The 14655-nt window shown below is 42.3% G+C and overlaps 1 protein-coding gene across 2 annotated transcripts in view; it reads left to right on the plus strand.

The window, feature by feature from the left end:
• Window positions 1-14655, plus strand: part of magi3a (membrane associated guanylate kinase, WW and PDZ domain containing 3a) — a 106176-nt gene that overhangs the window by 81865 nt on the left and 9656 nt on the right. For both annotated transcript variants that reach the window (XM_040038160.1, XM_040038159.1), the window contains exons 5-12: window positions 1182-1344; window positions 2208-2287; window positions 2994-3051; window positions 4871-4977; window positions 8974-9183; window positions 10642-11262; window positions 13083-13114; window positions 13816-14080. In XM_040038160.1, the coding sequence (XP_039894094.1) occupies window positions 1182-1344; window positions 2208-2287; window positions 2994-3051; window positions 4871-4977; window positions 8974-9183; window positions 10642-11262; window positions 13083-13114; window positions 13816-14080 (1536 nt within the window). The remainder of the gene's footprint in view (window positions 1-1181; window positions 1345-2207; window positions 2288-2993; window positions 3052-4870; window positions 4978-8973; window positions 9184-10641; window positions 11263-13082; window positions 13115-13815; window positions 14081-14655) is intronic.

The following is a 14655-nucleotide window of genomic DNA, read 5'->3' on the forward strand; positions in this document are numbered from 1 at the left end:
AAGCACTTTACAATTCCACTATTCATTCACACACTGGTGGAGGCAAACCGCAGTTGTAGCCATAGCTGCCCTGGGGCAGACTGACAGAAGCGAGGCTGCCATATCGCGCCATCGGCCCCTTTGGCCAACACCAGTAGGCGGTAGGGTGAAGTGTCTTGCCCAAGGACATAACGGCCAGGATGGACAGAGCTGGGGATCAAACCAGCAACCTTTCCGGTTACAAGACGGGCTTCCCAACCCCCTGAACCACGTCAGTTGTCTCACTGAAAATACATGAATTCTTCATATGGTTTTAGAGTGCCCACTAAAAGAGGTAGCAGCTGGCATATTTCTGGGCCTTGAATGTAGTTAAGTACTGATTGTACATTTCTTTCATGTCATTTCGGGGTTTTTAGCAATCTTGCCTGCACAAATTTGCAACAGCTCTTCTGTTTATATTTCTTTGAAAGGGCTGAAAGCAGCTGTACCCTAGAGCAAGTGTCTGTGTGTAGTCGTTTATTCAGACTTTATAAATGCGGAAACATCTTTCTGGTTCTATCATGAAAAAGGGCCCTGGTTTCAGTACAAAGAGCTCTTGACTTATTCCAGTCAACAGTTGTCACTATTTTTCCCCTGCCATTCCTTTATTCCAGCCAAACAGGGTGAGCATTCAATGCCACGACAAAGCTAGGTCACACACAGCCAGATGAAACCTGCAGATAAGAGCCTCACCCAGACAAGCACACATACACATCAAGATTAGGCAAATACCCTCACGCACAAGCAACACTATGATGCTAATAGAGTTGTGATGTAGCGCTCCCGGCTGGGCTGAAGCATTGGTCAACTCTGCTCTTGCCTGGGAGGCAGTTCTCAGTACATCACTACTGACATGCAAATCCTATGGCAATTGCTGCTCTTCCGTCCTCTTTGCGTGTACTCTCTCTGTCTCTCTCGCTCGCTCTCTCTACCCCTTACACTCCTGTGGATGTAACAGTCCGGCTAGTGTACAGAGGAAGAGCAGCTCGAGCAGCAGCAGCAGCAGCAGTAGGGAGAAATGCAAGGAGCCCAGAGGAGCTCCAATGGCGCCACATTCTCACGTCCTGTCTCCTTCTCCTTCTATCATCTCCCACACCACTACTCCCAACCCATTCCTATTTCTGTCTCCATGCCCATGTCCCTCTCCCCATGCCTGGCCACAGAGCACAAGGACAAAGCAGAGTGGAGGAAGACAGTGCCCAGCTACAACCAGTCAGCCGGGGCCATGGACTTGCGTATATGGAACACAGAGGATGAAAGTCAGGAGCCCTTGCCTAAAAACTGGGAGATGGCCTACACAGAAACCGGCATGGTCTATTTCATCGAGTAAGTAGCCTTTCTACTGTGACTTCCCTGTCTTGTTTTTGTCCTATTACACTCCCATTACATCACCATTGTTCTAATCCCATTGCTTGTAGTCCCAGTTTCTTCTTCATCTCTTTGTTTCTGCCTTGTTAACCCAGTATGTTTAGAGTTCTGACTTTTTCTGCTCCCTATTCAGTGCAACTCTCTGTACTGAATTACCAGCAGGTGCTGAACATGGAAGTTGTCTGTAGACTCAGCCATTGCAGTGGAGTTGAGTCTCAATAAAGTTTTTCCTTTTATTTCCCCTGCGTTTGATGTTGGTTTTGTTGGCTGCCGCTAAAAGCAGCAGGCCCGCATTGTTTACCTGGCCCGTTAGTGTGGCAAACAGTCAATGCTGAGCCACTGAGAGAGCCAAGTAAAGCTGCCTGCTGCTAAATCAATAGCTCATTCTGCCAGTGAGAGAAACAACAGGGTAAATGGAGCTCGCCACCCCTGACCTGCTGTCTTAGTTCTGCTCTTTATGATCTCTGCAACTGCTCACTCTTTTATCTTTCTGTGTCATCCCTTTCCATCTTTCTGTAATCTGTGACTTTTTTTTTCTTTTCATCTTCCTTATGCCTCAAACGGTCCTCTGAGCTTTGTTAAAACTGTACTAATATTTTTAAAAGGTTATTTAATAAAGTATTTGATCCCAAAAGATTAAATAGTAGTCATAATCCTGTTTTGGGAGTGCTCTGTTCGTTTGCTAGAGATGGAAAAAGACTCCCCGGGTGAAGTGGCTCCCAAGAGATCTAAGCGCTAATTGCTCAACTCTAATGGCATCTTAAGTATTTGAAAAATAATTTAAACTGTGCTTAAAGCCCTGTATCTTTTTCATATTACAGTCATAACAGCAAGACCACCACCTGGCTGGACCCACGTCTTGCCAAGAAAGCCAAGCCACCTGAGAAATGCGACGAAGGAGGTGAGGCAATAGGAGCTAACTCTGTGATTAGTAACAATCGCGCAGGCACTTACAGCCATCCAGTCCGCTCACATGCTACCTACACTTTTCCCAAGTCCTTGTTGTATTGAAGGGTTTGTGTGTATGAACTGCATCCCTGCCTCTCTGAAGGGGGCGCTGGCTAACAGACGGATACTGAACAGCTGAGCGCTCCTGGTCACAGTCATGCTGGTGACACAGCACAAACCCCCAGTCCTCAGTCCGCCCGTCTCCTCCTAATGGTTTCGTGGACACATGCAGAGAGCTCATCAGTGCAGCATCTCTCAAAAGGCAATTTTCTATGGCTCCTCTTGCGTAAAGATCTCCTCTGCGCTGCGTGTGTTTGTCACACAGCAGCAGAAACCCGAGATGCTGAACACATACACACCACTGGAAAGAAGGGCTGTTATTTTTTCCTGGGAGGCTTTCTAACAACACACGGTGTGTCCCCCTCCCCTCCCGCCCGTCTTCCCCTTCCTCCTCCATAGTGTGTATCAAGTCTTAAACACATAGTGACAAATAAAAGAAGGCCTCCTGTTCTGTAGGTGTAGCTAAGCATGCTGTGATGGTGCCAGTCAAAACACCACACTTCATTGAGTGTGTCCAATTGTCCATGTAGTGCCTCAGCAGTATCTTAAGTGATTTGAGTCAGCCTTTTCCCTGTCTGTTTTTTTCCCCTTTCCCCCAGAGTTGCCCTATGGCTGGGAGAAGATTGAGGATCCACAATTTGGCACATACTACGTAGAGTAAGTAAAATTCTCTCTTCCTTTTATACCTGGAGATCCATAGAAATCTACACCTGTTGATAAGCATGCATGGTGATATTGAGTCTCTTAGTCTCTTTCCTGAAGAGACATCATTCTCGACCTTTATAGGTTTTCTGAAGCTGTTTCTGCATATTTGACTTCTCTAAAATGCCCATTTAGAATGGTTTCTATTTCAAGATATTTTTGTATATTCTGCAACATAAAGCCATATCACTTAATACCAAGCATATACATGTTGAGCTGCTGGATCTCAGGGGAACCTGTGGGACACGTGATAATAGTACATTATGCAATTGTGCAAACAGTAGTTTCCCACAATTCTGCTGAAAGCACCCTTGTGGGAACTAACAAGTGAGCTACAGCTTTGTCTGTGTATCTGAAAAAGAAAATACAGTGGAGACAACAGACAATGAAGATTTAGAGGTCCCTGAGATGGAAACGAGGGTGAGATTCAATTCTGATCGAGAGTGTAAACAAGAGCACAGTGTTTCATTTTAGTGCCATTACTGTGAACAAAGAGGAAGAGACCCGCAGGCAGGGGGGAAATATACGCGCCTGTTTATGCAAGAGGGTCATTGAGAGGCTCTCTCTCTCTCCCTTCTGTCTCTGTGTTGTTTTTTTTTGTCTGGCAAATTTTATTGTGAATGAACGACCAAATGCAACGACGTGACGCAAAGTCTCACTGTGTCTACAAAACATGAGGCGTGGCAATCAAGGATTGAGAAAGTGAGACGGAGCAAAAGAGGAAATGACAGAAATGACAGAAATGAAGGAAATGGAATGTTTATCTCTTCAGACTTAATGGCGAGGGTATCTCTGTGCATGAGTCATACGCAGTAAGAGTGCAGAGTACCCATGCACACACACACACATGCGCGCGCACACACGTATACAGTCAGTGTCTCAGCATGTGGCTGATTCACTGTGCAGCATCAATGCATTTTCTCTTCCTAAGGTGCTGTAATGGTGATTTACAACCATTAAAGCTTATTATGCAGATGAGCTACCTCTCTCCATTACCATCTAACCGTGGAAGGACATTTCCCTTGGTAACAGGAAATGTTTAAGCACACAGGTGTGACTGCAAATCATTAATTGTTTTTAGATTAAGTTTCGTGTTAAGTCCCCCAAGTATAGCTGCTGATCCTGGATTGGCAAAGCCTGGTTATATTAGGAAACTTCTGGAACGATACCACCTCAGTGCCTGTAATGTGAAAAAGGGCACATTTTTATTTCTGTCATTTTGCTGTTCATTAAGTCTTTTTATTCTCGCATTATGAGGCATTGAGCAGATGTTTATCCCAGCTATACAATATGGGCCCATAGCATGAAAGATTGCTACTGATTTCCTCCATGTAAATTCTCTCAGAATTCATTGGGCATGACAGTTAATTTATTTTTAATTAATGAGGTTTAGATATTCTCTCAAACCATTTAAATGTGCAGCAGTTCTGGCAAAGACAGGTTAAAGATTTTCGTAATGTATTTAGAACAGCTCACATATTATAAAGACAGCCTGTCTGCCTAGCACATGTTATGTCACAAACAGCCCTCGTATTCAAATCGCAGGTTTGCATGGCAGGCAAAGAACAGTATCTGCTCTTTGGACAAGCACTATTCAGCGATACCAAACGGTGAACCATCAGTTGGCAGCTCGGACTGTCAACTGACATGAGAAACTCAGTAATAGATCAACAGTATGCAATCGAAACAAAAAAACATTTATATTTTCAATGCACATTCTAGCTTTATCTAACATTATGATTTTTGCTCATTTAATATTATATTCCCTGTACAGCCACATCAACCAGAAGACCCAGTTTGAAAATCCAGTAATGGAAGCTAAGAGAAAACTAAGTGTGGACACGCCCATTGCAGCACCTCCACAAGCTGCTACGCCCTCAGGTAACTGTACCTACAACGCTCGAGCCGCAGGCATATTAAAGTGGTTCATACACAAGGAAGGCTTGAGAACAAATTGTCAAATTTTGTCCTTTTTTGTACAGAAAACTGTCAGTGTGGAGGAAAATGGGTACTTTCTTTGAAAATCCAGTCATTAGAAGTTGAAGTTTCAGCAACATTTGTAATGAAGAACAACTTTACTGCTTGACCACTGCATTTCAGCCTGTAGCCTCCATCAAGATCAACATTAAAATCCAGTCATTACCATTACTAAACACACGCTTGAAGAGTTTTATAGTAGACACATAGCAAAAGTTGCATTTACCTCAAAACTCAGGTCTTGTCTTTGTCGGTATTATAATACTTTAAATGTATCCAGTACAAAGTTATTTTGGGGATTAATTACAACCAAAGTGCTTCTATAAAAGCTTTAGTCAAACATGTCCAATTTGGGCTCGTGACAAATGTCTAAATCAGCCCTGAGATCAAAATTTGTTAGTTGAATCCAGAAATGGCTAAAATAGATTTTGACCCCTAAATATTGGCAAAAGTGGCCCAATTGGGGGTAGGTGCTAATTTTCTGATGGTCACACTCCCCAAACTCGTCATCCTGGGTTGATTAAATTGGACTCATATGAATTCAAATTGTTGACAAATTTACAGTAAAATACATGTTAGTAGGTGCTAAACATATGCAGTCATGTCTGAAAAGGGCAGCATATTATTTCCCAATGCCCTGTTGAAGACATTGTGAGCTGCAGAAATTCCACCACTGAAATACATTTAACCTTTGCATGTCCTTCATTGGTGCCCTAGCTTGTTCAGAAACTAAACAAGTGTGATGTCCATAGAGAGATGAACTAATATGTGATTATTTAACGTTTCATATAACAACTTCCTTATCTAGTCTTGATGAAATATTATGTAATGAAGCAGCCAGATGAAAAGCCAATGTTGAAATTTATATTTGCGTGTATAAGTAATGGACATACATATAAAAGTTTTTACCACTCAACTATTTCAGTTGTCAGATTTGGATTCAGCTTTCATGTCAGATTCCATATGAAGAAGCAAGAAAACCTCTAAAAAGTTATTGACCTGATGGCTGTCTTACAGGAAATTCAATCATGAATCTTTAATTAAACAAAATGTTTTGTACTAGTGTGTCTTTGACTTATGGTAGTGGCGCTACAATCAATAGCTCAGGCAGTGGTAGTTTAACTCAGTAACTTCTCCACAGGGCGATTTTCCTTCATAAGATGCAATGCAGTCGACAGTATTATTAAGATGTCAGCTTTATAGTTCTAGCTTTTTGTTCAGCAAAGATATTTATATAGATTTGTGCATATATATATATATATATATATATATATATATATCTCACTGCAATAGATGTGTTATCAAAATACTGGGGCACTTTTCATCTCCTTCATGTTAAGAAGTCTGTCTGGAAGATGTTCTAACAGTTGACAGGCTTCTGATAAACAGCCCATAGCCTCTGAAGCAATGATATTCAATTTGAATAATGGAACAGTGCTTCACTGGGCGGCAGAATTCATTTTGACAAGTAGATATGATATAGGGCGGGTTCTGAGGTCTCTTTGAAATCCTTTTGCCACAGTCACTCATGATAGTTGAAAGCCCTCTTTAGAACAGAGGGAGGGAGTTAAATAAGAGAGACAGGGAAGGAGAAAGAGGTGACTGCCGTTGAAAGTGACTTACGATCATAAATTGCATTTCCACTGGGTCATCTGCTCATCATTTACCACCTGTGGGGAATGCTCCTGCTTGATGATCTAATCACCCTCTTCTCAGTAAATATAAAGGTCTGAGAGACAGAAGACTAGGTTGTTGTAAAATGTGCAAGAATTATAATGCTCTTCTGCGTGTGAACACAAAAGGCATGGCCTCATTTGTATTCAAACTAGCCTCTGTATTTCAGACACCCTTTGGACACAACTGTCTGCCTCAGTCGGTTGCACGCAGACCCCACCTCCCACAGCTGAGCCTTTCTGCAGTTTGTGGATGATATTGCTGCGTACCGCTGCCGCCAGCTTCGACTGCCTCCCCTGTGCTTGTTCTCCAAATTCCCACCCTTGTTAATGAGAATTAATGGCTAGTGGTCTTGTGCAAGTGTATGGACGTGCGTGAGGTGGCTTCTAAACACTGTTTTGACAAGGCTGGCTAACCTGACCTCCCAGACAATGCCGCAGAGCACAAGAGCAAAGCGCCGCCCTATGTTCAGCCATAATTATCATGCTGAGAATCCTGTCAGACATTTCATATAATCGCTTCACCCTAAGGAAACTTGACTGTCCCTTTGTGGCCTACAGCTTAATCAAGACCATGTAAACATGGCTTTGGTGTGTAGCTCCCTTTTCATCCCGCTTGTGATTGTCTCTCTCCACTACTGTTATGCCAGTATTGCCTTCGAGGTGATCGTGCGAGAAAGACTGTTTCAGTATGTCGGAGCTATCTGACAGGGATTAGTTCCATCATAAATCATACTTATTACACACTTGTGCCCCAAGTTGTTCAGGAGAATTTCATGTTTTTGTACCTGCTTGCAAATCCTTGCTCAACATAGACTGACATTTGTTAGAATATCCCTTGTACTTGTCCGGCACTGACGCAGCAGTGTCATCTAAGTCATACTTGGCATAATCTTTTTTGTCTTTTCAGAGCGGTCACGTTCCTCTGCCAATTGCCATGCAATTATGCAAATCACAATCCCATGACACATTGAGAGTGGTGTAGGAGACAGGGGAAGGGGGGGACTTCTATCTGTGCTCTCCCTAATGAGATTGATGTCCCAGCATCTATCAGTGTGGGAACTGCCAGAGTAGAAGCCCAGCACGCAGGGACAGAGCACATAACTCACAATCTCATAGGCACACACCACAGAGAAGGGCAAGCTCGGATTTAGTTAAAATTTCTCTCTTTCTGTCACGGCTAACTCTATTTCTTGCTGTCTCTTTCTGTCTCATCACTCTTATCTTGCTCTCTTTCGCACAAATGCACACCTACACACACACGCGCGCGCACACGCTGTCTAATATAATTCTGTTCCTGTCTTCTATAAAAGCGACCCATTTACACATCCTGCAGGCAACACAAAGGAAATTTGCAATGAAAAGTTTACCTGGAAAATGTCAGGTGCGTTTCAGGATGGATTTATCACTGCAGTGAAAAGAATTGGTTGTTTGCGGGGAGACTTGGGCAAACTTTAGGCATTTTGCAATAACTAGGTGTTTATTGGTTTTGTAAACAGAGCAGTGGTTTTGCAAGTTGTGTGTCTCTGTTTGTGTGTGCGCGTGTGATTTGTTGGAGTTTGCGCTCAAACTGAGAGTTCTTAGTGTTCATGTAATTACTAGCAGTAAGTGATGTGCTGTCAGACATGTTGTCACTGTGCGAGTATTGTTATGATGGTGACAGATGGCGATTTATGAGCAAGCGTTTCAGTGTATCTTCCTATACTGGGCTCATTTTCGCATACACGTACAATTGCGTCTCACAAACTTTTGAACTACAGAGGCTTGCTGCATTCATGTGTAACTGACGCCACTGTGACTTCATTTACAATTTAAAAGATGAAAAGACATCCAATTACTTTTAAACTGAAACTGTTTCCAGCAGGTAAACAGAAGCAATTAAGTGAATTTTGACACTTTTTTGCCTTCTGTAGAACACCAGGCAAAATTTTAAATGAACTAATCACATTGGAATCTGTTTATTTTGATGTGTTTAAACTAATATTCTTTAGAAATCAGGCCTTTTCCCAGCTGAAATGTAAATATGTTAGTTTTCAGTTGTTCATTTAGCCACTTCTGAAGCTTTTGCTGTCTGTACATGTGTTCTGTCCGAACATTTTTGTGTGTGGAATTGAAAGCATGGTGTAAAGAATGTGTTCACACCCCAAACATTTAGTGCAATAATTTTACTGAGCGTACTTGTGATATTAGATCATTAATGATTACCTTCTGTCTGCGTCTCCTTTAGGTTCCACAGCAGAGGAGCCTGGCAGGGGAATGTGGGGGTTTACTCGAGATCCGACTCAGTTGCAGGGCAACATACTTAAGACAGCACTTAGAAAAAGCCCCCAGGGCTTTGGATTCACCATTATTGGCGGAGACCGACCTGACGAGTTCCTCCAGGTCAAAAACGTCCTGCCAGATGGGCCTGCAGCACATGACAAGAAGATTGCCTCAGGTAACATTCCCCACAGACATAATGTTTTTTAAGTATCTGGTTCGCATGCTGTTTTAACAGTTGGAGACCACCCTGCTGTAATTTGTTTCCATAATGCAAGGTAATACAATTGTTTAAAAGCAAAGTCAACAAAATCCAGTGTCACATTCACGTGTACACGGGTAACTGTGCATGGCATTTATCTTTATTCACGCAGTAACACTTAAGCTGGGCATTAGCATACATTCTGTACATAATACAGCTTAATGTGCCCTTTGTGTACACACAAATAAACACACTCGGAGGCAAAAAACCGAACAGGCACTTCACTCTGAATATCACATTGCTTGATCAAGCAAAGACAAATGTTTATAGGCAGTGTTCAGTGGAGCAGCTCGAAAAATAGAGAAGTCATCAATAAACCCGTGTGTAGTTTATAGTAGAGGCTCACATTTTATACGCACTCGTATATTAAAAATGTAATTAGCCTGCATACAGGCAGCGTGGCTGCAGGTTGACATGTGTGCTTATGTAAAAACAGGGGATGTATATGAGTCTGCCATGTAGTGTGTTTTGCAAGTGGCACAGTAAGTTCTTCATTGTTGCATGTTCTAGTTCTGTGATCACATGCATGGTGACTGTATTAATTTGAAGTATGTTACTGTGTAATGCCTTAAGATTCACATTACCGTAGTATTGATTGCCAAGCCATTGCGGCTGCTGAGAATCAACTTAAGAGTGGAGCAAAGAGAATAATTATTTTCAGTGTTTCATTTCCCTTGAGAAGGAGGGTAATTGACTATAACAAAAGATGAATGTAATTAATTTCATTGGGTTTTAATTGCAAGCAGTAGACTGTAACATCTTCAAGTAGGTTTTTTTTTTTTTTCATTTCTGAGTATTGGCCTACGGCATTTATTTATGCTAAAGGTGGAGTGTTTGAACTTTGTGAGAAAATATATTTCGCTTGAGCGACATGTAGTTGGTCTGAACAAGCAACAAACTGGTATATGAAGCTCACTCACGAGAGTGAAAACGTAGCCTTTTTTTTTTCGAGGGTAAAGTATCGATTGTGTGGGTGGGCAATCCACCTCTGGGCATCTAGCCACCTAGCTAGTCAGCAATTCAGCTGCTTATCCAGACCTATATCTGGGGCAGGCCAGGGGTGATTAGAGTCTATCCTTTACAGTACATGGAGATAAAAGGAGGAAAAAGAAAACACGTCAATGACCTCGTTTTATTTTCTGTTCTCGCACACTCCCTCCTCCCCCGTTAACATGTTTGAATTTTTTAAGATATAGGAGTCTACTTATGTAATCCAATTGCATAATTGCGCTTATCACCATGTCTTTTTAATGGTGTATTGTTGTAATAGTACTTTTCAAAATTTCCTTTGGCATGGTGATGAATACAAAAATTTAAATTTTGTCCAATTTTTTTCATGTCACAAATGTGTAAAAGCTTTTTGTTCTTCTTTAGGTGACGTAATTGTGGACATTAATGGGACATGCGTGCTGGGAAAGACTCATGCTGATGTCGTGCAGATGTTCCAGTCTATCCCAGTCAATCAGTATGTGGACATGGTCCTGTGTCGGGGCTACCCTCTGCCAGAGGACACCAGCAATAGTGAGGAGGCATCGAGCAACCTCAGTGCCTCTAAGGACACTTCTCCTTCCCCTTCGACACCACAAGACCTCAATTATGCTGTCAACGATGGAGCAACCCTTTCTCGGCAGACTGCGTCAGTGCCACCTATGACCAACGGAGGACGCCACCACCATCCTCATTCCCATCAACACCACCACCTTCCACATGCCCTTAATCAAGAAGGGCCTGACCCTACTCTATTACAGCCGGAGCTGGTGAGTGTGCCCTTGGTGAAAGGCCCGGGAGGTTTTGGCTTTGCTATAGCGGATTGCCCCCTGGGACAAAAGGTAAAGATGATCCTGGACGCCCAGTGGTGCCGCGGCTTGTTGAAGGGTGATGTTATCAAGGAGATCAACAGACAGAATGTCCAAACTTTGAGCCACTCGCAGGTGGTCGACATCCTCAAAGACCTGCCTGTGGGCAGTGAGGTCAACGTGCTGGTGCTTAGAGGAGGTGAGTCAGCAATGATGAAAGTTCACTTTGCTGCTATTGTACTATTGTACACTTCTGCTGCAGGTAAGCCTGCAACACTGACATTATAGAAGGATATCACAGGTGGTGAGTTTACAGTACGTATGTTGTGACATCGCTGATGTCTATATTAATCTGCTGTTTAGACAAAATACAGGCGTTAGTGCTATTTAGACCCACGTTTCTGAAGTTACTTTAATCCTCACTCACCTTTACGCCACCTGTTCTATTTCTTTACTTTCTTTTGGCCAAAAGAAAACACAGAGCGTAACAACAGAGGTGAACAATCTGCTTCCATTTGTAAATAATTTCCTGCGAGAAAGTGAGACATTGTCAAAGATATTTCAACTGTAGAAGAGGTGAGATTTAATGTAATGCACAATGTTTTAATTTAAAAATAACAGCACGCATTGTGGTGTTCAGTAGGTGTTGCTTGAATACACAGACTCTCCCAATGTTAAATAAAGCAATTTCACGCTCTGGTCTACACCAGCTCTGCATCATCCACCATGCACTTTCCCAAACAGGGAGGAAGTCATGCTTAGTCACATGATGAGCTATGCTAGGAAGGTGCAAATAGATGGCAGTTTTGGTGATTCACTTGCTGCCTGGAGAGAAAGTGAGAGGGGAGGTAGGAGTGATGGAGCACAGTGAATAATGATTGCCCTTCTTCTTACTTCATGCTTTCACAGATTTGAAGGGCTTGTTCCTTTATGCCTTTACTGCAGTGCAGTAGCCTAGATTCAAGAGATCAGTGTTGCACCCACATATCAGATGTGCACAGCTGGGGTCTACGTTGAGCTCCAGGGGGTTGTAGTTTGTGTGTATGCTGCTGTGCCAGCCTGATATGCATTTTTTAATTGCAGTGCATATGGAGGATTTCTGTGTTAATGTTTAAAAAAAGCAGATCATAGCTTTCCAGGACTAAAAGGAGTAGTGCCGCAGGGCTTCCCTCAGGTCACCCATGGACTGGGATTAGGGTAGGCTTTACTCCCAGCCGGGGGCTAGAACTACCTTCTAATGACAGCAGAGCAGCGAGAAATGAAACAGGAAATTATTTGGCTTTGCTCCCTATACTGGATTTAAATCTGGAAATGAGACAAAGTGCCCTTCCCCATGGGTTGTGTTCTGAACTCAGTATCTGAGATATGATATCATCAGAGATTGTGAAAATGGAGATATTGCCAGTGAATTTTTACATAATATTGGAAATGGGGGTGGGGGTGGGGGGGGGGACTAAATGGTTTTTTTATTAAATCGATGCCAGTAATTGTCTTTGTAATAAATTGATTTGATGAAAATTCAAATTTGAAAAGCTTCAGTGTTTATGCTGCTCTAGTAATGTAGCTAACAGCTGGCAGGTTTAAACCACAGAAATGCATGTTTTCCCATGGCTTAAGGTCATCTGTCTCTCATCCCATAAACCGTTCATGCAACTGGAGTCTACTGCCCCCTACTGGTTTACTTACACTCTGGTTCACATTCTGCTCTGTGACCATGACCATGTCAGAGAGAACAAAAACAAAAGCCAAATCTGAAACCTATGAGCAAGTTCACCGTGTGAGTCGGTGGAGAAGAAGGTGCAGATTCTGTATAAGAACCGAGAGAGGGTTTAGTCTTGACATTCAACCACTTCAGGCCAAAAGTTCAAATCTGTAGTAGAGTGAAGAAAATGCAAAATGCAACTCGTCCTTAAATAATTTAATCTGATGTAAGCAGATGTTGGCAGATGTTGGCAGATGTTTGCTGTTGTGTTGTTAATGACGTCACTTTAATTCCCACTTCTGTCTCTCTGCTCACAGGTCAGACGTCTCCAGTGAAGTCACTGAAACCAGTAAGTTTTCTGTCAGTTCAAATCCATTTTGTATGATGAGAAAAATAGACTCTGCTGCTAAAACTGCTGATGAATTATTAAACCAGAAAACTTTTGTCTTGGTTACCCGCAAGCCCCAGCGTGTAAACGTGTGCGTGCTGTAGTAGCTGCTGTTAGAAGCATCATTCAGAGAGCCCACATTAGCCAGGCTGTTATTTCTGGAACTGCATGTGGGTAAATATGCTGGCTTCTGGCAAACGGCAACTTAGCATCCCTCTGTGTATGGGTGTTTAAGATGATATGCCATGTTCAACAGCTTGTTCCTCTGCTACTCCTCCATGATGCACTCTTAAAATAGAGAGTGTTGGGGCACCGACAGGCTTACTCATACTGTTTTATTTGTTCAATGCATAATTATTCAGATCTGTATGGATGTACTATTTTATTTTCTTTCATTTTATGCCGGTAGAGTAGTTTGTCACTCTGGACAAGCTTTAATGATTTTTTTTTCCCTCCATTAGCTACCTTCCTACTTTAGACATAAATCATTGCTATAGTATAGAATACCTTTTATTAAATAACCTGCAGACATAATACAATGATGCTGAACACATTGGCAAAAAATATGTAATATATAATCCATTAGTTTAATGGATGATTGCCTTATAATGAGCTCGTGCTTTACCATCTTGTATATCACATTGCTTGTCTCTATGTTGCAGTGCACAGGTCCCATGTCTCACGGAGTAGCCCAGCCTACTTCACACCAGGCACCTCATTCGGTGCCCCAACAAATGGTCCATCCGTTCCCTCAGCCCACGATGCAGCAGCAGAGGCAGGAGATGATCAGCAGCACAGAGACCCTAAGTCAGCCTGAGGCATCCCCCAATGCATCAACGTTCTCCTCCAGCACCCTGCGCTCAGCTTCACCCAAACCAGATGCATCTGAGCTCTACCTCAAGTCCAAGGCCATTCTAGACAGCAAGCGTAAGTACAAGAGTACTTATACTTACACAGTTTACAGTAGTAAACTTTACTACAGATGCAAAGATTTATTTAATTCATTCATGTTTTTTAACGTATTTTTTGGATTAGTGAAATTAACAAGTTACCGGTGTCAATGCTGATTCATATTATTACACAAAGAAATCAAATCCTCAGATGTGCAATTCTAAAACCAGCTTACAGTCTTTTGCAAATGCTAACACACTTGTTACTGAATTTCGGGGACACAGAAGCCAAATACGACACAAAAAGACGCAAACGTCTTACTCCTATGTCACAACGAAATACTGCAATCAAAATAATACAGTCAAAACATTTTTGAATCAAATCTGTGCACATGCACCACATGAATTACTTATAGACCACAAACGCAGACAAAAAGATTCTGCCACCTCCTGTTAGCGTCTGACAACATCATCTCATTAACATCGCTAGCAGTGTCATCTCTGGCTCGGCAAGAGGGAAAATATTGCTCTAGAGTTTTCAAAAACAGCTGACCTAGTTTAGATTGCTTAATCTCAGATTGCCTTGTGGTCAGCATGCGTTTTTCTTATGTA

Source organism: Simochromis diagramma, unplaced genomic scaffold, assembly GCF_900408965.1.
Source record: "Simochromis diagramma unplaced genomic scaffold, fSimDia1.1 OVJJ01000061.1, whole genome shotgun sequence".
In the NCBI taxonomy this organism is placed as follows: Eukaryota; Metazoa; Chordata; class Actinopteri; order Cichliformes; family Cichlidae; genus Simochromis; species Simochromis diagramma.